The 25,371-nt window shown below is 51.4% G+C and overlaps 2 protein-coding genes across 6 annotated transcripts in view; one reads left to right on the forward strand and one right to left on the reverse strand.

Moving 5' to 3' along the window:
- PHKG1 (phosphorylase kinase catalytic subunit gamma 1) lies at positions 1–12,837 on the forward strand. Of its 3 annotated transcripts, XM_050783507.1 has the most exons (11): positions 20–164; positions 4,137–4,253; positions 5,331–5,509; positions 6,063–6,117; positions 8,823–8,924; positions 9,370–9,435; positions 9,661–9,824; positions 10,854–10,944; positions 11,061–11,214; positions 11,352–11,477; positions 11,808–12,837. In XM_050783507.1, exons 2-11 carry the CDS (start codon positions 4,171–4,173, stop codon positions 12,051–12,053), a joined length of 1,266 nt encoding a protein of 421 aa, XP_050639464.1. In that variant the 5' UTR covers positions 20–164; positions 4,137–4,170; the 3' UTR covers positions 12,054–12,837. The 3 variants fall into 3 exon arrangements, with proteins under 3 accessions (XP_050639462.1, XP_050639464.1, XP_050639463.1); XM_050783505.1 differs by lacking the exon at positions 8,823–8,924 and having other exon boundaries at positions 1–164; XM_050783506.1 differs by lacking the exons at positions 20–164; positions 8,823–8,924 and having other exon boundaries at positions 4,155–4,253; positions 5,331–5,469.
- Positions 12,426–25,371, reverse strand: part of SUMF2 (sulfatase modifying factor 2) — a 15,683-nt gene continuing 2,737 nt past the window's right edge. Inside the window, exons 2-9 of one of the 3 annotated variants that reach the window (XM_050783512.1) lie at positions 24,456–24,612; positions 19,379–19,493; positions 18,265–18,309; positions 17,765–17,915; positions 16,219–16,274; positions 14,902–14,986; positions 14,582–14,726; positions 12,426–13,564 (exon numbers count right to left, since the gene is read on the reverse strand). In XM_050783512.1, coding sequence (XP_050639469.1) covers positions 13,480–13,564; positions 14,582–14,726; positions 14,902–14,986; positions 16,219–16,274; positions 17,765–17,915; positions 18,265–18,309; positions 19,379–19,493; positions 24,456–24,612 — 839 coding nt within the window. In that variant the 3' untranslated portion in view covers positions 12,426–13,479. Of the gene's footprint in view, positions 13,565–14,581; positions 14,727–14,901; positions 14,987–16,218; positions 16,275–17,764; positions 17,916–18,264; positions 18,325–19,378; positions 19,494–24,455; positions 24,613–25,371 lie in introns of all 3 variants that reach the window. The other 2 variants (XM_050783511.1, XM_050783513.1) reach the window with 2 other exon arrangements.

Raw genomic sequence — 25,371 nt, forward strand, 5'->3', positions numbered from 1 at the left:
AGCCTCCGGTCATCAAATAGCAAAACCCAAAACAACAGCAGACGATATCTTCCAAGTGTCTGCTCAGGACACGGCTTCAGCCCTCTGTGGTCCCCTCTCCCCGGGGGCTCTGAGGCCTTTGGGATTCTTGTCAAGCTCCTTCAAGAGCCTGCAAGGACTTAACTGTAAGTAGCTAGCCCATTGATGGACAAAAGCCAGGTGACAGGCAGGGAGCAGGGAGGAGTGAGGGTGGAGAAGATAGAAACTCCCACATCCACTCTATCCATGTCTCTTTTCTAAAGGCGGATGGACCAGGGAGAGTGGCAGCACTGACCCTTGAAACCCCCATCTGGGGACTTTCCTACAGAAAAGAGGTCCTGAGGCTGATCTGGTTTTTTGGACTTTCAGAGTCCAGGGGAGGGAAGTTATGTGCCAAAAAGGACCAGGCCAGGTAGGCACGGTGGCTCACACCTGTAATCCCAGCACTTTGGGAGGCCAAGGTGGGAGGGTCACTTGAGGTCAGGAGTTCAAGACCAGCCTGGCTAACATGGTGGAACCCCGTATCTACTAAAAATACAAAAATTAGCTGGGTATGGTGGCTCATGCCTGTAGTCCTAGCTACTCAGGAGGCTGAGGCAGGAGAATCGCTTGAACCCGGAAAGCAGAAGTTGCCGTGAGCTGAGATCGCGCCACTGCACTCCAGTCTCGGGAGTCTGAGGCAGGAGAATGGCCTAAACCCGGGAGGCGGAGGCAGTGACTGCACCCCAGTCTGGGTGACAGAGAGAGATTCTGTCTAAAAAAAGGACTGGGCTACCTACTCCCATGTGGGAACCCTGTCCACAGGGGTCTTGGGAAAGGTGTGAGGGGTGGGTGGGGCAGTAGACAGGGGCACTAAGTTGGCCCCAGTCAGAGCTGGAGCTGGGGCAAGATAACCAACTCCTCAGCACCCCAGGAAAGGTGAGTGTAGCCACAACTTGGCCAAGTAGGCTGTGCCAAGGACTGGAGCCTTAGGCCTAGGCTGGCATCTCATAGGGGGTTCCAGGTGTACTTTCTGCTCATGGAGGGCTGGGGGAGAGGAGAGAGCTGGCACTACCCAGCTTTGGGAGGTGATGAGGCACAGATGCCCATTGTGAGGACTTAGAAGGACTTACCAGCAAATGGGCTTGTTTTTATGGGAAACAGACAGTCCCAGGCTCCGCCGAGTTGCTGATGGGGCAGGCAGAGAAGGCCTGTGCGTGAGCAGCCCAGATGCCTGGCACCAGCAGAGGGGACTTGTTATTCTAAACCTTCCTCTGGTAACCAGGCACCCAGTAGTGGGGCCACCAGGATTCCTGGAACAGCCTGCCCAATCCTGGAGGCAGCCAGAGCTGCTGCTTGGCTGGTCAGCAAATTGGCTCCTTTGAGAGGCCAGGCCTTCTTAGGCCCAGAAGCAGTGGGGAAAAGGGGGTTGGAGGCAGCTTTGGCCCTGCTGAGTGGCAGGTTGGGCCTGTTTTCTATCTGCCTTTTTCCCTGTTGGTAAATGGTATTTTCTGCATTCCTCAAATCCTGCATCTGATTTTGTTTTGTTTTGTCTTGTTTTTTTGTTTTGTTTTGTTTTTGAGATGGAGTCTCGCTCTGTTGCCCAGACTGGAGTGCAGTGGCATGATCTTGGCTCATTGCAAGCAACGTGTCCCGGGTTCACGCCATTCTCCTGCCTCAGCCTCCCGAGTAGCTGGGACTGCAGGTGCCCACTACCACACCCAGCTAATGTTTTGTATTTTTTAGTAGAGACGGGGTTTCACCGTGTTAGCCAGGATGGTCTCAATCTCCTGACCTCGTGATCCTCCCACCTCAGCCTCCCAGAGTGTTGGGATTACAGGCATGAGCCACCGTGCCCGGCCTGTTTTGTTTTGTTTTTTTGAGACAGAGTCTCACTCACTCCGTCACCTAGGCTGGAGTGCAGTGGTGCGATCTCAGCTCACTGCAACCTCCACCTCCTGGGTTCAAGTGATCGTCCTGCCTCAGCTCCCAAGTAACTGGGACCACAGGTCCGAGAGCCATCATGTCTGGCTAATTTTTGTATTTTTTGTAGAGATGGGGTTTCGCCATGTAGCCCAGGCTGGTCTCGAACTCCTGACCTCAAGTGATCTGCCCACCTCAGCCTCCCAAAGTGCTGGGATAACAGGTGTGAGCCATCATGCCAGGCCTAAATCCTACATCTGAAGCAGGAGTGGAGTTCCCTGGTAGGAGCCTCCATGTTCCTGACGCAAGGCGGGGTAGCTCAGCGCCTCTGTGTCCAGGCCTGAGTGTCCTGGCTCTGTACGGCCTCTATGCTGCAGCAGGGCCACTCAGGGCTCACTGGCCATTGTTAGGTAGGACATGGGGCATTCTGCCAGCAGGACCCTGAGCGCCAAAGGGGTACCTGCCCAACCATTGACTCACATTCAAGGAATAGCCCCTGCCAGACACCCGCACTGGGTATGGGGGGCAGAGACGGCTAGGACATCCTAGAGGTGACAGTCTAGCGGGGGAGGTGAGAGCATACACTGGCGAATGACACCAGAGGTAGGGACCGGGATGGACCCACCCAGCTCTCCATCCCTCAGAGCACCCAGCATAGTGGTTGGCAAAGAGTGGGTGTTCAATGTCTGCAGAATGGAGATGTAATGAATGAGTGAGTGAGTGATTTTGAAAGTCCCAGTTATGGATAGAATACATGAGGAAGGGCCGGGTGCAGTGGCTTACGCCTGTAATCTCAGCACTTTGGGAGGCCAAGGTGTGTGGATCATTTGCGGTCAGGAGTTTGAGACCATCCTGGCCAACATGGTGAAACCCCATCTAGACTAAAAATACAAAAAAATTAGCCAGGCATGGTGGTGCGTGTCTGTAATCCCAGCTACTCTGAAGGCTGAGGCAGGAGAATTGCTTGAACCCGGGAAGGGGAGGTTGCAGTGAACCAAGATCACACCACTGCACTCCAGCCTGGGTGACAGACCAAGACTCCATCTCTCCACACACACACACACACACACACACACACACACACACACAAAAAAAAAAAAAACATGAGGAAGGAGCAGTGGGATGGAGCACAGGAAACCTGTCCTAGAAGGGGGTGTGTTTTCAGGAAGCACAGTCACAACAAGGGGAGATAAGGAGAGGCTACAGGAGTGGCCTATTAAAAAGGAAATTGTGGCCAGGTCCAGTGGTGGCTCATGCCTATAATCCCATCTCTTTGGGAGGCTGAGGCGGGAAGAATGCTTGAGGCCAGGAGTTTGAGACTAGCTTGGGCAACATAGGGAGACCCCGTCTCTACAAAAAAACTTAAATATTAGAGCTGGGCGTGGTGGTTCACGCCTGTAATCCCAGCACTTTGGGAGACCAAGGCGGTCGGATCACCTGAGGTCAGGAGTTCGACACCAGCCTGGCCAACATGGTGAAATCCTGTCTACTAAAAATAGAAAAAATTAGCCAGGCGTGGTGGTAGGTGCCTGTAATTCCAGCTACTTGGGAGGCTGAGGCAGGAGAATCGCTTGAACATGGGAGGTGGAGGTTGCAGTGAGCCGAGGGCCAAGATTGCACCACTGCACTCCAGCCTGGGGGGTACTTTAGTCCCAGCTACTCAGGCGGCTAGGGTGTGAGGATCACTTGAGCCCAGGTGGTTGAGGCAGCAGTGAGCTATGATGGTACCATTGCACTCCCGGCTGGGTAACAGAGCAAGACCCCATCTCTACAAAGAATTTACTTTTTTTGAGCCAGAGTCTGGCTATGTTGCCCAGGCGGGAGTGCAGTGATGTGATCTCCGCTCACTACAACCTCTGCCTCCTAGGTTCAAGTGATTCTCCTGCCTCAGCCTCCCAAATAGCTGAGACTACAAGCGTGTGCCACTGCACCCAGCTAATTTTTGTATTTCTAGTAGAGATGGGGTTTCACCATGTTGGCCAGGCTGGTCTTGAAATCCTGGCCTCAAGTGATCTATCTGCCTCAGCTTCCCAAAGTGCTGGGATTATAGGTGTGAGCCACCACGCCCGGCCTCAATTCACAAACATTTATTTGGAACATTCACTATAGGCCAGTGTGGTGCCAGATACAAGGATGAGTGAGAAACAGTTCCAGGCCCCAAGGAGAACACCCCCTGGGTCAGGAAGGCTGACAGCTTCTTTCTGTTCCCCTCTCAGAGCCACTCAGAGTTCCCCTGCTGAAGATCTGAGCATGACCCGGGATGAGGCACTGCCGGACTCTCATTCTGCACAGGACTTCTATGAGAATTACGAGCCCAAAGAGATCCTGGGCAGGTAAGGCCCAAGCTCTCCCCACGAAGTGCTGTCCTAGGCTCCAGCAGGCCCTGTAGGCTACAGCCAACTCCGCTCCACCCCGAGTACTGACCCCACTTTCATCCCCAAAGCGCTGTTCTCTTGGAGAAACCCTTGGTTTGGGGTCCTGCCCTCCTGAAGCCAGGAAAGATAAGAGAAACCTTTCCCAGCAAAAAGTTCCCAGGGGTAGGTGCAATGGCTCACACCTGTAATCCCAGCACTTTGGGAGGCTGAGGTGGGAGGATTGCTTGAGGCCAAGAGTTCAAGATCAGCCTGGGCAACATAGCAAGACTCCGTATCTCTTTTTTTTTCTTAAGATAGGGTCTTGCCCTGTAGTCCAGGTTGGAGTACAGTGGCATGATCTTGACTCACTACAGTCTCTGCCTCCTAGGCTCAAGTGATCCTCCCACCTCAGCCTCCCTAGTAGCTGGGACAACAGGTGTGTGCCACCAGGTCTGGCTAACCATCTCTATTATAAAAAAAAAAAAAAAAAAAAAAAAAAAAAAGCGAGGAGCTGCCGGGCACAGTGGCTCATGCCTGCAATCCCAGCACTTTGGGAGGCCAAGGCAGGAGGATCACCTGAGATCAGGAGTTTGAGACCAGCCTGGCCAACATGGTGAAACCTGTCTCCAGTAAAAATACAAAAATTAGCTCTGCGTGGTGGCAGGCGCCTGTAGTCCCAGCTACTCAGGAGGCTGAGGCAGGAGAATTGCTTGAACCCGGGAGGTGGAAGTTGCAGTGAGACAAGATTGTGCCACTGCACTCCAGTCTGGGCGACAGAGTGAGACTCTCTCTCTCAAAAAAAAAAAAAAAAAAAAAAAAAAAGAGCACTGAACTAGGAGTTACATGGCCTGAGAGCAGGCTTGTTACTCACCAGCTCTGGGCAAATCACCTGACTGTGCCTGTATTTATTCATCCACCATTTCCAAAACCTCAGAGGAACTTGGGGGAAAGTGTAAATCTATTGACAAGGGCAGGACATCTCTGCTGCAGCCTCGAATCTGGGACTCCCCATGGGGTGAGGGACCCCCCGAGGCCATCTGTCCTCTGCACTTCCAGGGGCATTAGCAGTGTGGTCAGGCGATGCATCCACAAGCCCACGAGCCAGGAGTACGCAGTGAAGGTTATCGACGTCACCGGTGGAGGCAGCTTCAGCCCCGAGGAGGTGCGAGAGCTGCGAGAAGCCACGCTGAAGGAGGTGGATATCCTGCGCAAGGTCTCAGGGCACCCCAACATCAGTGAGTGATGACCCCAAGTCACATGACGGGGTGCCCCCCTGTGATTCTGCCCTGACAGCCCAAGCCAGGGAGTGTGACCCCACCACATAGCCAGCTAGAACCACCCAGGCTCAAGGCTCCCAGCTCCACCCTCACTGCTCTGACAGAAGGGGTCCCAGGCTGGGATGGATGCAGGCAGGGGAATGGGGGTTTGATGTCCCTGGGCTGAATTAGCCAGGCGTGCTGATGCATGCCTGTAATCCCAGCCACTCAGGAGGCTGAGGCAGGAGCATCACTCGAGCCCGGTAGTTTGAGGCTGCAGTGAGTTATGATTGCACTACTACATTCCAGCCTAGGTGACACAGTGAGATCCTGTCTCTAATAATAATAATAATAATAATAAAGTCCCTGGGGCTGCCCACACCCTGGGTTGATGTCCTTTGAGCACCCTCCTGATTCCCCTGTCAGCTTTTGAAGTTAGCCCACAGCAGCCTCAGTCCCTGACCCCTGTGCCCCAGCTGCCCCTACCTGGGCTCCCCTGCTACTTGAGACAAGCTAGCCATTTCCATTTCAGTACAGCTGAAGGACACTTATGAGACCAACACTTTCTTCTTCTTGGTGTTTGACCTGTAAGTACCCAGCCCTGGAGCAAGCCACACCTGAGAGAACCTCGACTGCCAACTGTCATCCGCTCCCCAACCCCAGGGCTGCCTGGAGACCACAGCCAGCTCCTGAGCTGAGGATGCCAAATACAATCCCGGTGTTTAGACAGATCAGCCCCTGGGGTCCGGCTGCCGGATTTGGAAACCTGGGTTCACCACTTGTGGGCTGGATCATTTCTTTAAATCTCGGTCTTCTCATCAGTATTATGGGAGTGATAATAGCACAGTGAGTGGCATAGTGTGAATGCTAATAATTACTAGCCTCAGGCCAGGCACAGTGGCTCACAACTGTAATCCCAGCACTTTGGGAGTCTGAGGCTGGAGAATCGCTTGAACCCAGGAGGTGGAGGTTAAAGTGAGCCAAGATCGTGCCATTGAACTCCAGCCTGGGTTACAAAAGCAAAACTCTGTCTCAAAAACAAAAACAGAATAAAACAAAAAAAACCCCCCAAAACTCTTGGCCTCACGCAATTCTCTCACCTCAGTCTCCCAAAGTGCTGGGATTACAGGCATAAGCCACCATGCCTGGCACGGTATATTGATATAATTGTTCTATTTTATTATTGGCTGTTAATCTCTGTGCCTAATTTATAAACTTCATCTTAGGTATGTACATATAGGAAAAACATAGTAAGTATAGACTTCAGTGCTATCCACGGTTTCAGGCATCCACTGGGGGTCTTGGAACATATCCCCTGCAGATAAAGAGGGAGAACCGTAGACATATATAAAGTAGAACAAGGGTTAGCAAGAGACAGGGGCTTCCTTAGACTGACTGGTCAGGAAGGCATGTCCAGGAAGTGACCCAAGCAGAGGATGGCAGGATGTAAGGTCGGTCAGCACCAAAGACCAGGTCCTGCAGGCATTTTAGCCATGGTAAGGAGTTTGGAGGGTCAAGACTGGGCGGCTGACGTGATCTGATTTACTTTTTTTTTTTTTTTTTTGAGACAGAGTTTTGCTCTTGTCGCCCAGGCTGGAGTGCAGTGGTGTGATCTCGGCTCACTGCAACCTCTGTCTCCCGGGTTCAAGCGATTCTCCTGCCTCAGCCTCCCAAGTAGCTGGGATTACAGGTACCCACCCACCACCATGCCCAGCAAATGTTTTATGTGCGTACTTTTTTAGTAGAGACAAGGTTTCGCCATGTTGGCCAGTCTGGTCTCGAACTCCTGACCTCAAGTGATTCATCTGCCTCAGCCTCCCAAAGTGCTGGGATTACAGGCGTGCGCCACCGCGCCCAGCCTGACTTCCTTTTGAAAAGATCTCACTGATTATCTAGGCACGACTGTAATGAGGCGGGATTGGAAAAAGGGAGGCCAGCAGTATCGAGGAGAGAGGCAGGTGGTAGAGGTTGCACCTGTGGTGTGGTCCAAAGGTTAATGTCATCATCACCATCACCACCATCATCATGCCCCTACTTCTGCATCAATAGGATTAGTAAGATGAGCCCGTTATTGCTAAGCATCAAATGTGAACACTACAAAGTACTCTGTGAAATGTGGATTCCAGACTTATTATCGGCCAGGCACGGTGCCTCACACCTGTAGTCTCAACACTTTGGGAGGCTGAGGTGGAAGGATTGCTTGAGGCCAGGAGTTTGAGACCAGCCTGGGCAACAAAGCGAGACCCCATCTCTACAAAAAAATATAAAATTAAGGTCGGGCATGCTGGTTCACCCCTGTAATCCCAGTACTTTGGGAGGCTGAGGCAGGCGGATCAGATGAAGCCGGGAGTTCGAGACCAGCCTGGGCAACATGGCGAAATCCCATCTCTACAAAAAATACAAAAATTAGCCCAGCATGGGGACAGATATCTGTGATCCCAGTCACTCAGGAGGCTGAGGCACAAGAATGGCTTGAACCCAGAAAGCAGAGGTTGCAGTTAGCTGAGATTGAGCCACCGCACTCCAGCTTGGGCAACAGAGGGAGACTTTCTCGGACCCCTCCAGACTCACCAGCAGCAGCTGTCTTGACTCTGCTCTGTGGCACTGTCCTGTATAGCTCTTGGGGGCAGCTCAAATGTCTTTAACCTTTGAAGAAGTTGCTGGCGGAAGCTATTTTTAATGCTGCCCTGAGGAGCCCTCCAGGGTATAACTAGATGATTCTAGCAGAGAGTTCTTTCTAGATCATCCCAGGAGGTAAGAAGATTGAACCTCAATTCTTAATCCCGTAATTGGCAAACTTTGCGCCTGCAACTCTTGCACAGCTGATTCTTCCCATTTGTTTCCTGGGAAAAAATCGGGATACTCAGCTGGGTGTCGTGGCTCACGCCTATAATCCCCGCACTTTGGGAGACCGAGGCAGGTGATCACCTGAGGTCAGGAGTTCAAAACCAGCCTGGGTAACATGGTGAAACCCTGTCTCTACTAAAAATACAAAAATTAGCTGGGTGTGGTGGTGGGCACCTGTAATCCCAGCTCCTCAGGAGGCTGAGGCAGGAGAATCGCTTGAACCTGGGAGGCGGAGGTTGCAGTGAGCCGAGATTGCGTCATTGCACTCCAGCCTGGGTGACGAGCAAAAACTCCATCTCGGGGAAAAAAAAAAAAAAAATCGGGATACTCATGTCCTTCTGATCTGGGTCTCGGCTCCTGGGCCAGTGGTTCATGGTCCTCTCTTTCAGCCTCCAGCCATCATTTAGGCCCCGATACATCCCAGTCCACACTGTCACTTCCACAGATGGGAGAACCCCCACACTGAAACAATGGAGATGGAACAGAAATGGCACTTGGGCTGGGGCTCCCCCAAATCCACCAACTTCAGGGCCCAGGGCTGGGAGAGGTACTGCTCACAGGGCCACTAGCTCAGGGCCCATTGCTTCCCTGGTCACTTCCAGCCATTCTGGCTTGGAACTAGGGTAATGGGAACCTGGGGAGAGGACTTAGCTGAAGAAATGCCTACCCCATGAAATGGTGGGAAAAACTTTTCCAGGGGAAAAATTAAGTCAGGGGAGAAACCTAGGCCATCTCTATTCCTCGGAGGGTTGATGAGAGCCTGAGCCCCTGACATGGGCCACTTCTCTCCAGCCTCCTTTGCTTTTCTCCCAGTTCTTCCAGAACACTTCTCTCCTCACTTCCCCGGTTCCTCTCCCCAGACTGTGGTTCTCCACGGGGAGTGGCCCACTTAGCTTCTAGGGGTATCGGGGCAGAGGGCAGCTCTCTGGGAGCAGGGTAAGGAGGGTGGTGGTCTTGGGACCGACCCAGCTATCAACCATCTGTTTCCACAGGATGAAGAGAGGGGAGCTCTTTGACTACCTCACTGAGAAGGTCACTTTGAGTGAGAAGGAAACCAGGTGAGCATCCCTTTGCCCCCTCTCCGCTCCCTCCCACTTGGCCTAGGGCCACAAGCACTAGGGCCTCAGGGGAGGCAGGGCGTGCATGTGTCTGGGCTGGTGCATGTGTCTGGGCTGGGCGTGTGTGCTGCTCCCTTGCAGTGTGGCTGAAATGTGAGCTGTGTCTCCCTGCCTGTCGCCTGACTCTGCGCAGAGGAAGAGTGACAAGTGTGTGCCCCACCCTAGAAAGATCATGCGAGCTCTGCTGGAGGTGATCTGCGCCTTGCACAAACTCAACATTGTGCACCGGGACCTGAAGCCCGAGAACATCCTCTTGGATGACAACATGAACATCAAGCTCACAGATTTTGGCTTTTCCTGCCAGCTGGAGCCAGGAGAGAGGCTGCGAGGTCTGGTAACATGGCCTTGGCCCACGTCTGGGCCTCGGGCGCTCAATCAACCCTCCGCGGAATAGAGATGGCCTGGGTTTCTCCCCTAACTTAATTGTTCCCCAGAATAAAAATTCCACCATTTCAAGGGGTAGGATTTTTTTTTTTTTTTTTTTTTTTTTTTTTTTCCGAGATGGAGTCTTACTCTGTCACCCAGGCTGGAGTGCAGTGGCGCAATCTCAACTCACTGCAACTTCTGCCTCCCGAGTTCAAGCGATTCTCCTGCCTCAACCTCCTGAGTAGCTGGGATTACAGGCACGCGCCACAACGCCCAGCTAATTTTTGTATTTTTAGTAGACATAGACCATGTTGGTCAGGCTGGTCTCAAACTCCTGACCTTGTGATCCACCCGCCTCGGACTCCCAAAGTGCTGGGATTACAGGCGTGAGCCACCACGCCCGGTAGGGCTAGACATTTCTTCAGGTAAGTCCTCTCCTAGGTTCCCATTACCCTTGTTCCAGGCCAGGATGGCTAGAAGTGACCAGGGAAGCAATCGGCCCTAAGCTGGTGGCCCTGTGGGCAGTACCCCGCCCTGCCCTGGGCCCTGAAGTTGGTGGATATTGGGGGAGTCCCAGCCCAAGCTCTATTTCTGTTCCATCTCCATTGTCTCTTTGGACTTCCTCTTTTTTTTTTTTTTTTTTTTTTTCGTTTGAGACAGAGTCTCATTCTGTTGCCCAGGCTGGAGTGAAATGGGATGATTTCAGCTCACTGCAACCTCCGCCTTCTAGGTTCAAGCGATTCTCCTGCCTCAGCCTCCTGAGTAGCTGGGACTATAGGCATGTGCCATCACACCTGGCTAATTTTTGTATTTTTAGTAGAGACGGAGTTTTGCCATGTTGGCCAGGGTGGTCTCGAACTCCTGGCCTCAGGTGAGCTGCCTGCCTTGGCCTCCCAAATTGCTAGGATTACAGAAATGAGTCACTGCGACTGGCCTGGACTTCCTCTTCTGAGTGCCCTGCTGACCTGTCTTGATGATGACTGTTCCTGCAGAGGTCTGCGGGACCCCCAGTTACCTGGCCCCTGAGATTATTGAGTGCTCCATGAATGAGGACCACCCAGGCTATGGGAAGGAGGTGGACATGTGAGTGCACCGAGGAAGGAGGATCACCTGCCTGGGCTGGGCGAGGGAGGGAACCGGCAGGGCTGGGTCGGTGCCCCTGGCGCTGGGTAAGTGGCCCTGGGCCCTCACGCGTCCAGGTGGAGCACTGGCGTCATCATGTACACACTGCTGGCCGGCTCCCCGCCCTTCTGGCACCGGAAGCAGATGCTGATGCTGAGGATGATCATGAGCGGCAACTACCAGTTTGGCTCGCCCGAGTGGGATGATTACTCGGACACTGTGAAGGACCTGGTAAGAGGCCAGGCCAACTGGCTCCTGGGCTCAGGACTGCGATGCCAGGCTCCCCTGCCCGGGGAGGCCCCGCCTCTCCTGACATGCTGGAGGGGACCTGCCTTGATGTTCTCCGTTCCCCTCTCCTCCCCTCCCAGGTCTCCCGATTCTTGGTGGTGCAACCCCAGAACCGCTACACAGCGGAAGAGGCCTTGGCACACCCCTTCTTCCAGCAGTACGTGGTGGAGGAAGTGCGGCACTTCAGCCCTCGGGGGAAGTTCAAGGTATGAAGCGTTCTGACCCAGACCCGCCAGCTCCCCAAGTGCAAACCTCTAAGCCCTCTCCTCTCCCAGGGGTCCTTACACCCCGTGGGTTTCCAGAGTACCCACCCTACCCCTCCCAGCTGCCCTGTGATGGCTTCAGAGATGGCAGGTGTCAGCCCACTGGCTCTGTCCCTATGGATGCTGGCCAGGTGGGAAGTGGAGGACACTAGGAGGGCCCCGCAGAAGCCACCCAAGGCTTCGTGGCAAACGAGCCCAGAGCGTTCCTGTGCTGGAGGGGCAGGGCCTGGCAGGGGGGCAGCTGCAGCCCAGCTTCTCCACCTGGCCCTGCAGGTGATCGCTGTCACTGTGCTGGCTTCAGTGCGGATCTACTACCAGTACCGCCGAGTGAAGCCGGTGACCCGGGAGATCGTCATCCGAGACCCCTACGCCCTCCGGCCTCTGCGCCGGCTCATCGACGCCTACGCTTTCCGAATCTATGGCCACTGGGTGAAGAAGGGGCAGCAGCAGAACCGGGCTGCCCTTTTCGAGAACACACCCAAGGCCGTGCTCCTCTCCCTGGCCGAGGAGGACTACTGAGGGGCTGGCCAGTCAGGGAGGGCTGGGGGGCAGGTGGGGAGGGGAAGTCACGGAAATGTAAGTCCAAGGGGTGAGATGCGTGTAGTCCTCTGCAGAAGGAGTGCTTGGCCCTGGCCAGGAACCCCTGGAGCTGAGGTCATGATCTCCTCTCAAAGGCTGTGCACAAGGGAAGCGGGTGTTCCCACCACACATCAATACCTGCAGGCTGGGGCAGGCCCTGGGTGGGCAGAGATCACAGAGAACCAGGAGCCGCCTGCTCCCTCACTTCCTGGATGAGCCACCATCTCCGTTTCTCTTTAGGGGAGGCCCAGAGTTACTGACACTTGGGCCCTCCTATGGTCCCAAGGTGAGAATCAAAGACACAGAAATGTCTGAGATACACAATCACAGGAGATTTTATTGACCCCATGACATCCAGTGACAGTGTGGGAGCAGGCTACTCTCCAGGGACATATTTTTGGAGGCATATGGAGAAGGAGGCCCAGGCGAGGTGGCTCACACCTGTAATCCCAGCACTTTGGGGGGCCGAGGTGAGAGGATCGCTTGAGGCCAGGAGTTTGAGACCACCCTGGGCAACACAGTGAGATCCTATCACTACAAAAGTTCAAAAACTTAGCCAGGCCTGGTGGTGCACACTTAGTAGTCCCAGCTACTCGGGAGGCTGAGATGGGAGAATTGCTTGGGCCCAGGAGTTCAACACTACAGTGAGCAGTGATCACCACTGCACTCTAGCCTGGGCAACAGAGCAAGACCCTGTCTCAAAAAAAAAAAAAAAAAAATAGAATGGGAAGCTTCTGATATTTGTCTTTCTGGAGTACTATTTGCTTTGTGATTCCCACAATGCACCGCTTCACCTAATACATCATTTGGTTCTCCTAGACCCTTTTAGGACTGAACTGTGCTTTAAATAGTTACACGTCTGCCTGTCACACAGTGGAAACTAGTTTCCTTCTTCAGAGGGACACAAAACCACAGATGAGGCCACCAAGAAAGCATTCTCCTTCCACAACAATTGGCTGAGAAAACAGAACAAGGGAAATTCTGCCTTGAGGAAACAATGTCAGCTTCCTGAATCATCCAGGGAGAAAGAGAGAGAATAGATTTTAAAATGCTTAACAAATGGCCTTTCAGAGCCCTCTGTTCTAATTGTTTGCATGTTTGCCCCTGTGTCAATAATACTTGGCCTGTAAGAGAAACACCTGGCTCCCAGCCACCTTCAACACGTTGGGCCCCTTCTCCAAAACACAGGAGGCTGAGTCCTCTCCTGCCCTGGTGAGAGGCGCCTGCCACACAGGGATGGGAGACAGGGAAGGGGAAGTTCTTTCCTGAGGCTGAAGCTCCCGAGCTTGGAATTGGGCTGTTTGCAACATGGCCAGGGAATGACAGTGACCCTGGAGGGCTTTTCTCCTTGTCACCACCCGGCTGCTTACAGCTCCCCTGGCAGCCGGCCTGCGTCTGCAGCACAGCGGAAACCGAGGTTGTCTGAGGCTGAATCTGGAGTGTTGCCCATCCTGCCAGTAGAGGAGGGGAGAGAGGAAGGACACATCCTGAGAAAGAGGCCTGGGGGCTGACCCATCTTCCCTGCCTCACCCGCAGGGCTCGCCATGATCAGGGAGCTTGAGGGCTGGGGAGGGCATAGTCTGGAAGGAAGCCTGTGCCAGTCCTGGGAGAAGGGGAACAAGAAGGGGCTTTGGGACAAAAGGGGCCTTGCACGAGTCGGGGGAGGGACAGTGGCCCCGAGAGACAGCACTGGAGGGCAGAAAAGACAGTGACTAACTTCTGTGTTAGCAGTTGAGAACAGCTCAGTAGAGAAAACCTGTCTGCAAGCTATGAGAATATCGCGGCCAGGTGCGGTGGCTCACGCCTGTAATCCTAGCATTCTGGGAGGCCAAGGCACGCTGATTGCTTAGTCCGGGAAAATGAGAAAAACCTAGGCAACATGGCAAAAACCCATCTCTACAAAAATTAGCCGGGCATAGTGGTGCATGCCTGTAGTCCCAGATACTTGAGGAGCTGAGGTGGGAGAATCGCTAGAGCCTGGCAGTTTGAGGCTGCAGTGAGTTGAGACTGCACCACTGCACTCCAGCGTGGACAACAGAGCAAGACTCCATCTCCAAAAAAAAAAAAAAAAAAAGGATTTTTCGCGTGCCCACCAGTTTGAAGAGTCAGTAAGTCTATGACCACCACTAATGACCTACTGGTGTGGTCATTCTACTTCCCTCCCTTTGCCTACCTAGTGGTAAGGACAAGAGGAGAAACCCCATAATTAAGATGCCACACACAGTCTCCCTGGGTACCAAGAGCTGGCAGGAGAGTCACAAGGTGTCCTGGGCCCCTTTGCTTTTCATAGCAAGTGCTGCTGGCTTTCTTTTCTGTACCCACAACTGGGCACAGGCTCAGGGAGGTGCTGGGACCAGCTCACTGCACACAGACGGTTGGTGGTATGAAGGTTGGGGCACTCCGGGACCGGGATTCAGACCTCAGCCCCAGCTACTAAGCCGCGCGTTGCCTGGGACAAAGCCCCTCACCTGGTGGTGACCCGGGCCCGGTGATTGGCAGAGCCGTCAGCTGTGTCGATCCACGATGCCCCCCGGAGGACACGCATGTCCTGCTCAGCGGCCTGGTATGGTGATGCTGTCCACTCCCACACGTTGCCCAGGAGGTCATAGAGCCCTGCAGCCCCACCGGCGGGTCAGGCCAGGCTGGGACCCGCGGACCACCCCGCCTACCCTCTGAGGTCCTGGGGCCAACTCAGGGAAGGGAGGTGCTTCCCTCTGCCTCCTCTCTAGACACGATGGTCCCAGCAGCCAGTTCGTGGGCATGGGCATAAGCCCAAGAGAGCTCTTACCATAGTTGTTCTGGGCGGGGAAAGCATTCACTGGGGAGACTCCATGGAAGCCATCCTCAGCTTTGTCCCCCTTGGGGAACCTTCCCTGATGGGAGAAAGGGAGGGTAAAAGATTTACCACCTGTCCCAAGGCAGGTCCTCATGCCTATCCAGAGGAAAACCAAAGTCGTCTTGCTGTCGCATCTGGGGAAGGGGAAGGGCACGGGGCGGTGACCTAAGATTCCTATCCAGAGCTCCCAAACCCATCACCTCACATCCCCAGGGTGACGCCCCCTGCTGGATTAGGAAGAGTGTTTCCCCTGTACCCAAAGGGCTCTAGGTCAAGCCCAGGCCACACCTGACTTCTCCACTCTCAGCAACATCCTGCCCTCTGCCCGGAACCCCACATGCCATGGAGCCTCGAGAAGACAGCTTCTCCCACGCTCCTCCGCAGCCTGTCCCCACGCCCCGTGCCTGAGCACTGTAGCCTGCTCCTGCAGGCCTTCTCAGGACAGTGCTTTTTTATTTGCTTATTTTAGTTTTATTTATTATTTAGTCACTTTTTTTTTTGAGGCAGGGTCTCATTCTGTCGCCCAGGCTGGAGTGCAGTGGCAGCATGACCTTAGCTCACTACAACCTCCGCCTCCTGGGTTCGAGTGATTCTCCTGCCCAAGTCCCAAGCAGGTGGGATTACAGGTGCCCGCCACCACGCCCAGTTAATTTTGTATTTTTAGTAGAGACAGGGTTTCACCATATTGGCCAGGCTGGTCTTGAACTCCTGATCTCAGGTGATCCAACCCCCTCGGCCTCCCAAAGTGCTGGGATTACAGGCATGAGCCACTGCACCCAGCCCTACAAATCTTTAATAGAAAGTACTTATGCTGGCTGGGCACGGTGGCTTATGCCTGTAATCCCAGCACTTTAGGAGGCTGAGGCGGGTGGATCACCTGAGGTCAGGAGTTTGAGACCAGCCTGGCCAACATGGCAAAACCTGATCTCTACTAAAAATACAAAAAAATTAGCTGGGCATGGTGGCAGGGACCTGTAATCCCAACTACTTGGGAGAATGGGGCAGGAGAATCGCTTGAAACTGGGAGGCGGAGGTTGCAGTGAGCCGAGTTCGCACCACTGCACTCCAGTGTGGGTGACAGAGAGAGACTCTGTCTCAAAAAAAAAAAAAAAAAAGTACTTATGACCCATTGTCTTTTGCTTTACCAGCTTATGAGTCATCAGTTGCATTAGAACCCAAGCTCTCTGGATGCCGCGGCCTAACAACACAGTACCTAGCCTCTAGCAGGTCTCTGTGGATGCTTGGTGAAAGGAGGAATGTAGGTCTTACCTGCCACAGGTTGGTGCGGTTTGGCTGGAACCGGTTTCCCCATGGGTAAACTTGACCTGCCAGGAGAGCAAGGAGGCAGCAGAGGAGGGGGAGGTGAAGAATTAGGGAAGGAAAACAAAAACACAGAAAGAGTGAGGGAACCAAAAGGAAGTTAGAGGGAGATGAGAAAAAAAGAGAGTGAGATGACCTGCTTTTATTTCCCATGCCACTCTCTGAATTGCATTAGAGGCCCTGGCCTCCTCATGTGCTCCAGGGCTCTGGGATCTGAGCCAGTTTATAAAGCATCTCTTATCAGTTCATGTTGAGAAAAGTACAGAAATTGAGAAACTTGAAAATTGGACTTAGATTGCATAAACGAACGAGCCAGAGGCAACCTCACAAGTCATATTAAAAACTTTGATCATTGGCCACACGTGGTGGCTCACACTTGTAATCACAGCACTTTGGGAGACCGAGGCAGGTGGATCACGAGGTCAGGAGTTCAAGACCAGTCTGGCCAACACAGTGAAACCCCCGTCTCTACTAAAAATACAAAAATTAGCCAGGCATGGTGGCAGGTGCCTGTAATCCCAGCTACTCAGGAGGCTGAGGCAGAAGAATCGCTTGAACCTGGGAGGCAGAGGTTGCAGTAAGCCGAGATCGTGCCACTGTACTCCAGCCTTGAGCAACAGACTCTGTCTCAAAACAAACAAACAAACAACAAAAAAAAACTTTGATCGTTGATGTACCTGGTGTTCACTGAAAGACTGTGTAGAGGGGTTTAATGTGGGGAGTTGCTTTTTGCTGTCCTAACTTTCTGTGTAATTAGGATTGCGGAATGACAAATGACCGAGTTAGGAGCAAACAGTGATTCTTAACATTAACCCCTGTACCCCAAGGGCAGAGGTGTGTAGTCTAACCCCAGAGACAGAAGTGTGTAGTCTTGGTAATTCTTCTTTTTCCTTATGCCATGTTGCTCTGGTTATATTTATTAAAATGTAATATGTCTGTGGAATTTCCAACAAAATGTTTTATGTCTGTTCTTTCAATTTCTCCAGTTACTAATTTTCATGGTATTTCATAAATATATCAGTCTGAGATGGACTAGAAAAAATAATAAAAAAAACCCTGGTCCTCTACCACAGATAGCTTAAGAAGCACTAGGGAACACAGACCCTTCCTGCCCCAACCCCCGCTTTTTTTCTTGAGACAGGGTCTTGTTCTGCCACTCAGGCCAGAGAGCCGTGGTGTGATCATAGCTCGCTGCAGCTTTGAACTCCTAGGCTCAAAGGATCCTCCCACCTCAGCCTCCCGAGTAGCTGGGACTAGAGGCACATGCCACCAGGCCCAGTTCATTTTTGTATTTTTTGGAGAGACGAGGTCTCCTTATGTTGCCCTGGCTGGTCTTTCACTGCTGGCCTCAAGCTATCCTCCTGCCCCAGCCTCCCAAAGTGCTGGGATTACAGGCATCAGCCACCGCGCCCGGCCCCTTCCCACTCTTTAAAGCCCCTCATGCAGGGCAGGATGGGGAGAAGAATGAAAGAAAATCGCCTCATCATCTGGATACCCTTCAAGCCCCCTCGGGCAGCAAACTCCCACTCTTCCTCCGTGGGCAGCCGTTTTCCCCGCCAAGCACAGTAGGCACGGGCGTCATTCCAGCTCACGTGTAACACTGGGTGCTCCAGTCTCTCTCGGATGCCAGAGCCAGGACCTGCAGGCTGACAGCCAGGATGAAGTGAGACAGGCTTCCGGGAGCGCATTAAGTCGGAGGCAGGCTAGGTTTAAGGCACCCGCGTTTAGCTTTTACCACTAGGTGGAGGAAGAGAGCTGGAAGACAGCCAGGTGAGTGAGGAGCGGTCGGAGTCAGAAAAAAGATTACAGGAGGCTGAAAAGGGAGAAATGGATGGGTAACGGGAAAAGGAGGCCTGCTGAGCGATTTCCCTGAAATTCCCCTGTCCTCCTTTGAAACTCAGTGTTCCTGGATGTACGAGGGGTAGAGAGGAGGCTGGGCCTGGAGAATAAGAGTCAAGCAGGGGTAGAAAATGAGGTAGTGGAATCAGCCCTTACCTGCCTCCAAAATGCCTTTTCCACTGGAAGCCACCAGAGTACAGGCTGCAAAAAAGGAGACTGACTGCAAGATGCTCTGGCCCAGCAAAGGCGCCTCCCCGACTGAGCCACAGGACGCAGAACAGAGACGTCAGGCTGAGACTCAGGTAGTCTAAGTGAGGTTGTGGCTGAAATTTTATTTATTTATTTTTTTGAGACAAGATATTGCTCTGTCACTCAGGCTAGAGTGCAGTGGCACCATCACCGCTCACTGCAGTCTCAACCTCCTAGGCTCAGGTGATCCTCCCCCCTCAACCTCCTGAGTAGCTGGGACTACAGGTGTACATCATCATGCCCAGCTAATTTTCTTTCTTTCTTTTCTTTTTCTTTTTCCTGTAGATATGGGATCTATGTTGCCCAGGCTGGTCTTGAATTCTTGGGCTCAAGCAATTGTCCCACCTCGGCCTCCCAAAGTGCTGGGGTTACAGGCATGAGCTGCTGTGCCCAGCTGAGACTGGAATCTTTATAGAGTCCAATCTCACCACCCTTATTAGAGGTTGGCTTGCCAAGGGGATTTTTTTTTTTTTTTTTTTTTTTTGGAGACAGAGTCTCACTCTGTCACCCAGGCTGGAGTGCAGTGGCGCCATCTCGGCTCACTGCAACCTCTGCCTCCCAGGTTCAAGCGATTCTCATGCCTCAGCCTCCTGAGTAGCTGGGATTACAGGAGCGTGCCACCACGCCTAATTTTTGTATTTTTAGTAGAGACGGGGTTTCGCCATGTTGGCCAGGCTGGTCTTGAACTCCTGACCTCAGGTGATCCACCACCTCAGCCTCCCAAAGTGCTGGGATTACAGGCATGAGCCACCACACCCAGCCCACCAAGGTGATCTCCTGATTCAAGTTCCTTGAACCCTATCCTGACTTGGACCTTTAGGCAAGAGCTAACTTCAGTTCAGGGTTAACTTCCTGGGAGTGTGTATTGATCTGATGCTCCATGGTGGGTTTCTCTTGCTTCCTTTCTGCCTCCAGCTCTCAGGTCTGATTCTCCACTGTGTCCCAGGTAACCCATGTCCCACAGGATTCCCTGTCCAGGTCCCACTCCTATCCCCTCAGCCGCAAGACCAGGTTCTCTCACCTTCATTGGCTGGGTGGCTTTGTTTCTCAGCTCATCAGAGACAAAGTCCTCAAAGACAAAGCTCCATCCAAACATCTCAGCCTCTGTCCGATACTTTTTCTCCCTGACAAAATCCCTGCAAAGACATAGTTCAGCTGGTTCAGCTGGTGAGGTTCTGTGCCCGCCCTATCTTCTCCTGCTCCAGGAAACCTCAGATATCCCTGTCCTGTAAGTTACACACCACAGAGTGTTCATGATCGCCAAAGAATTAACCTGAAGCCTGGGCGATTTTCTTTTAAATTAGAATGCAACAAATTCACATACAGTAAAATTCATTCTCTTCAGTGTTTAGTTCTGTGAGGTTAATTTATTTTTTATTTGTTTATTTGTTTGTTTATTTATTTATTTAGAGATGGAGTCTCACTCTGTTGCCCAGGCTGGAGTGCAATGGCATGATCTCGGCTCACTGCAACCTCCACCTCCTGGGTTCAAATGATCCTCCTGCCTCAGCCTCCCTAGTAGCTGGGATTATGGGTGCCTGCTACCACGCCCAGGTAATTTTTGTATTTTTAGTAGTGACAGGGTTTCACCATGTTGGCCAGGCTGGTCTCGAACTCCTGACCTAGTGATCCACCTGCCTCGGCCTCCCAAAGGGCTGGGATTACAGGCGTAAGCCACCACACCCAGCCTATTTATTTATTTATTTTTTTGAGACAAAGTCTCACTCTGTTGCCCAGGCTAGAGTGCAGTGGCACAATCTCAGCTCACTGCAACCTCCACCTCCCGGGTTCAAGTGATTCTCCAGCCTCAGTCTCTCAAGTAGCTGGGATTACAGATGCATACCACCATGCCCAGCTAATTTTTGCATTTTTTGTAAAGATAGGGTTTTGCAATGTTAGCCAGGCTGGTCTCGAACTCCTAACCTCAGGTGATCCTGCCACCTCGGCCTCCCAAAGTGTTGGGGTTACAGGCGTGAGGCACAACACCTGGCTAATTTTTTCTTTTTTTTTGAGACAGACTCTTGCTCTGCTGCCCAGGCTGGAGTGCAGTAGCGTAATCTCGGCTGACTGCAACCTCCACCTCCTGGGTTTAAGTGATTTTCTTGCCTCAGCTTCCCCAGTAGCTGGGATTACAGGTGCACACCACCATGCCCAGCTAATTTTTGTATTTTTAGTAGAGGCGGGGTTTCACCATGTTAGCCAGGCTGGTCTCGAACTCCTGACCTCGTGATCTGCCCGCCTCGGTCTCCCAAAGTGCTGGGATTACAGGTGTAAGCCACCATGCCCAAATTAACTTTTATTTATTTTAATCATTTATTTATTTATTATTTATTTATTTATTTATTTTTGTTTAGACAGTCTCACTCTGTGGCCCAGGCTTGAGTGCAGTGGGGTGATCTCAGCTCACTGCAACCTCTGCCTCCTGGGTTCAAGCGATACTCCTGCCTCAGCCTCCTGAGTAGCTGAGATTACAGGTGCGTGCCACTACACCCTGCTAATTTTTGTATTTTTAGTAGTGACAGGGTTTCACCATGTTGGTCAGGTTGGTCTTGAACTCCTGACATTGTGATCCGCCCGCCTCAGCCTCCCAAAGTGCTGGGAATACAGGGATGAGCCACCGTGCCCGGCCGATCATTTGTATTTTTGAGACCAGGTCTCACTCTGTCACCCAGGCTGGAGGGCAGTGATGCAACCATGGCTCACTATAGCATCGACCTCCTGGGTTGAAGCGATTCTTGTGCCTCAGCCTCCTGATTTATTTTAATTATTTATATTTTGGACTGGGTCTTACTCTGTCACCCAGACTGGAGTGCAGTGGCACAATCACAGCTCACTGCAGCCTTGACCTCCTGGGCTCAAGCAATTTTCCCTCCTCAGCCTCTCAAGTAGCTGTGACTACAGGTGCATGCCACCATGCCTGGCTAATTTTATAGAGATGGGGTCTCACTATGTTGCCCAGGCTGGTCTAAAAATTCTGAGCTCAAGTGATCCACCCACCTCGGGCTCCCAAAGTGTTGGGATTACAGGCATGAGCCACTGCGCCCAGCAGTTTTGTGAGTTTGACAAAGCATATAGTCACTACAATAATCAAGATACAGAATAGTTCCATTGGTCACCTCTAAAAAAATTTCTCTGCAACTCACCAACCACAGACCAGGTTTTTTTGTCCCTATGGTTTTGCCTTTCCCAGAATACCATATAACTTGAATCATATAGTATGTAGTCTTCTGGGTCTGGCTGTGGTTTCCTTCACTTAGCAAATGCTTCTGAGATTCGTCCATGTTGTTGCCATTAGTAGTCTGTCCCTTTTTATCAATGAGTAGTATCTTACTGTATGGACATACCATATATTGTTTATACACTTACCAGCTGAAGATCATGTGAGTTATCTCCTGTTTTTAGAGATCATGAATAAAGCCACTGAGCAGGAGATTTAAGGGTGGGGAATTCATCTCTTTTCTGAAAGGTCTCCAGCACCTATCTTTTTTTTTTTTTTTCCTTTTTGAGAAAGGATGTTGCCCAGGTTGGAGTGCAGTGGTGCAATCATGGCTCACTACAGCCTCAACCTTCCACACTCAAGTGATCCTCCTGCCTCAACCTCCCTACTAGCTGGGACTACAAGTGCATGCTACCATGAGGGGCTAATTTTTTTTTTTTTTTAAGACAGAGTCTCACTCTGTCGCCCAGGCTGGAGTGCAGTGGCCGGATCTCAGCTCACTGCAAGCTCCGCCTCCCATGTTTACACCATTCTGCCTCAGCTTCCTGAGTAGCTGGGACTACAGGCGTCTACCACCTCGCCCGGCTAGTTTTTTGTATTTTTTAGTAGAGACAGGGTTTCACCGTGTTAGCCAGGATGGTCTCGATCTCCTGACCTTGTGATCCACCCGTCTTGGCCTCCCAAAGTGCTGAGATTACAGGCTTGAGCCACCGCGCCCAGCCTTTTAAAAATTTTTAGTAGATATGGGGTCTGTGTTGCCTAGGATGGTCTCAAACTCCTGGGCTCAAGTGATCCTCCCATGCCAGCCTCCCAAATTGTTGGGATTACAGGCGTGAGCCACTGCATCCAGCCCTTCATCACATATCTAATCTCACAACAGTCATCAGAGGTAGGTAACAGGTTTTATTGTTATTATCTCCATTTAACAGATGAAAAACACTGAACCAAATAGAAGTGAAAAATTGGGCTTTTAAAATGGATTTTCGACTGGACGTGGTGGCTCACAGCTGTAATCCCAACACTTCACGAGGCCAAGGCAGACAGATCACCTGAGGTCAGGAGTTCGAGACCAGCCTGACCAACATGGAGAAACCCTGTCTCTACTAAAAATACAAAAATTAGTTGGGTGTGGTGGTACATGCCTGTAATCCCAGCTACTTAGGAGGCTGAGGCAGGAGAATCACTTGAAACCAGGAGGCGGAGGTTGCGGTGAGCTGAGATTGCACCATTGCACTCCAGCCAGGGCAACAAGAGCAAAACTCGTCTCTAAATAAATAAACAAAATAAAATAAAATGGATTTTCAAGGCCAGGCATGGTGGGTCACACCTATAATCCCAGCACTTTGGGAGGCCAAGGCAGAAGGATCACTTGAGCCCAGGAGCTCGAGACCAGCCTGGGCAACAGGGCAAAATCCTGTCTCTACCAAAAACACAAAACAAAATAAGCTGGGTGTGGTAGGGCGCACCTGTAGTCCCAGCTACTCAGGAGGCTGAGATGGGAGGATGGTTTGAGCCCGGGATGCAGAGGCTGCAGTGAGCTGAGATCATACCACTGAACTTCAGCCTGGGTGACAGAGCCAGACCCTGTCTCAAAAAAATAATAATGATAATAATAATAAAATGAATTTTCATATACTTTGGTATGGTTTAGTAAGTTTCAGCAGGCAGATTGTCAGGGTAAGATGGATTGTTATATATATATACATTTATATATATAACAATATGTACAAATTTATATACTTATTTACTTATTTTTTACTTATTCATTTATTTTAGCAGAGATAGAGGTCTCCCTATGTTGCCAGGCTGGTCTCAAACTCCTGAGCTCAAGCAATCCTCCCACCTTGGCCTCCCAAAGTGCTCACATTGCAGGTGTGAGCCACCACACCTAGCCTATAAGGGGAATTTAAAGGACTCTCTACTATGATGTCCCTTCTCCCAATCCCTTTCCCCATGTAGAAGAGGGTTCTGTTGAGTGACTGGCATTTGCTTGTATTTCTCAGTGCTATGTCCAGTGTAATGGAAAATGCACTGGCTCAAGAGCCCAGGGATTTGAGTTCCAGGCCAAGCTCATCTACTAACTGAGTCAGTCAAACCTCTTTGGATTTCAGGTTCTTCATCTGAATAACGTATATAACACTTATCCCATAGTACACTGCAAAGATGACACGTGACAGTGAACAAGTTAGTATTCCTTTAGATATTAGATTTAGATATTAGATATTAAGAATGAGGCCAGGTGCAGTGGCTCATACCTGTAATCCCAGCACTCTGGGAGGCTGAGGTGGGGAGATCAGTTGAGGTCAGGAGCTCGAGACCAGCCTGGCCAACATAGTGAAACCCCATCTCTACTAAAAAAATACAAAAAAAAAATTAGCTGGGTGTGGTGGTGAACACCTGTAATTCCAGCTACTTGGGAATTGCGGAGGCAGAGGCAGGAGGCAGAATTGCTTGAACCCAGGAGGCGGAGGTTGCAGTGAGAGACATCACGCCATTGCACTCCAGCGCCTGCGAGACAGAGTGAGTAAGTCTCCAAAAAAAGAAAGAAAGAAAGAAAGAAAAAATAATGAGATTAGAGAGGGCCTTCATTCCTCCTGGAAGAACACCTCATGTACCTGAAATCTTTGTTGGTGACAGGAAATATGTCAAGGGTAAAGGGTTTCACTGTCGCCTCCTGCCCAGGGCCTTCACCATCTTTGCTGTCTGGAGAGGAGGCAGGAGAATTGCTTGAACCCAGGAGGCGGAGGTTGCAGTGAGCGAGATCGCGCCATTGCACTCCAGCGCCTGAGTGACAGAGTGAGTAAGTCTCAAAAAAAAAAGAAAGAAAAAATAATGAGATTAGAGAGGGCCTTCATTCCTCCTGGAAGAACACCTCATGTACCTGAAATCTTTGTTGGTGACAGGAAATATGTCAATGGCAAAGGGTTTCACTGTTGCCTCCCGCACAGGGCCTTCACCATCTCTGCTGTCTGGAGAATTTGTTCCCATCAGGAATCTCCCACCTGGCAGTTGGACCATGCTAGTAGCCTGTCCATTTCCTGCAAAGAAAAATGAGAGTTATCAGTAATACATGCATATATATAAAACAAGTGGTAATATTTGGATCGTATGCAATACTCATGATGGTATAATAAAACACAACAAAAAATGTGGAGGCTTAAAAATCTGGCTTTAAATTCCTTTTGGGCTGGGTGCGGTGGCTTACGCCCTGTAATCCCAGCACTTTTGGAGGCCCAGGCGGGTGGATCACAAGGTCAGGAGATCAAGACCATCCTGGCTAACACGGTGAAACCCCTTCTCTACTAAAAATTAAAAAAAAAAAAAAATTAGCCGGATGTGGTGGCAAGCGCCGGTAGTCCCAGCTACTCGGGAGGCTGAGGCAGGAAAATGGCGTGAACCTGGGAGGCGGAGCTTGCAGTGAGCCAAGATCACACCACTGCATTCCAGCCTGGGCAACAGAGTGAGACTCCATCTCAAAAAAAAAAAAAAAAATTCCTTTTGCGTTTTGTTTGGCTTCACATTCTTGTTCTGCCACTTGATTTGCTGGGAAACCTTAGGCAAATTACTTAATCTGAGATTCAATTTCTTTCTTTTTTTTCTTTTTGTGACAGGATTTCGCTCTGTCACCCAGACTGGAGTGCAGTGGTGCAATCTGGGATCACTGCAACCTCTGCCCCCGCCGGATCAAGCAATCCTCCCGCCTCAGCCTCCTGAGTAGCTGGGACCACAAGTGTGCACTACCATACCTGGCTAATTTTTGTATTTTTTGTAGAGATCGGGTTTTGTTGTGTCACCCA

The sequence above is a fragment of the Macaca thibetana genome, chromosome 3 (genome assembly GCF_024542745.1).
Source record: "Macaca thibetana thibetana isolate TM-01 chromosome 3, ASM2454274v1, whole genome shotgun sequence".
NCBI lineage: Eukaryota > Metazoa > Chordata > Mammalia > Primates > Cercopithecidae > Macaca > Macaca thibetana.

Coding starts and splice junctions, on each gene's coding strand:
- PHKG1 (XM_050783507.1), top strand. CDS start 4,171: ATGACCCGGGATGAGGCACTGCCGGACTCTCATTCTGCACAGGACTTC. Junction 9,436..9,660: donor TTGAGTGAGAAGGAAACCAG/GTGAGCATCCCT, acceptor GCCCCACCCTAG/AAAGATCATGCGAGCTCTGC. Junction 9,825..10,853: donor GCCAGGAGAGAGGCTGCGAG/GTCTGGTAACAT, acceptor CTGTTCCTGCAG/AGGTCTGCGGGACCCCCAGT.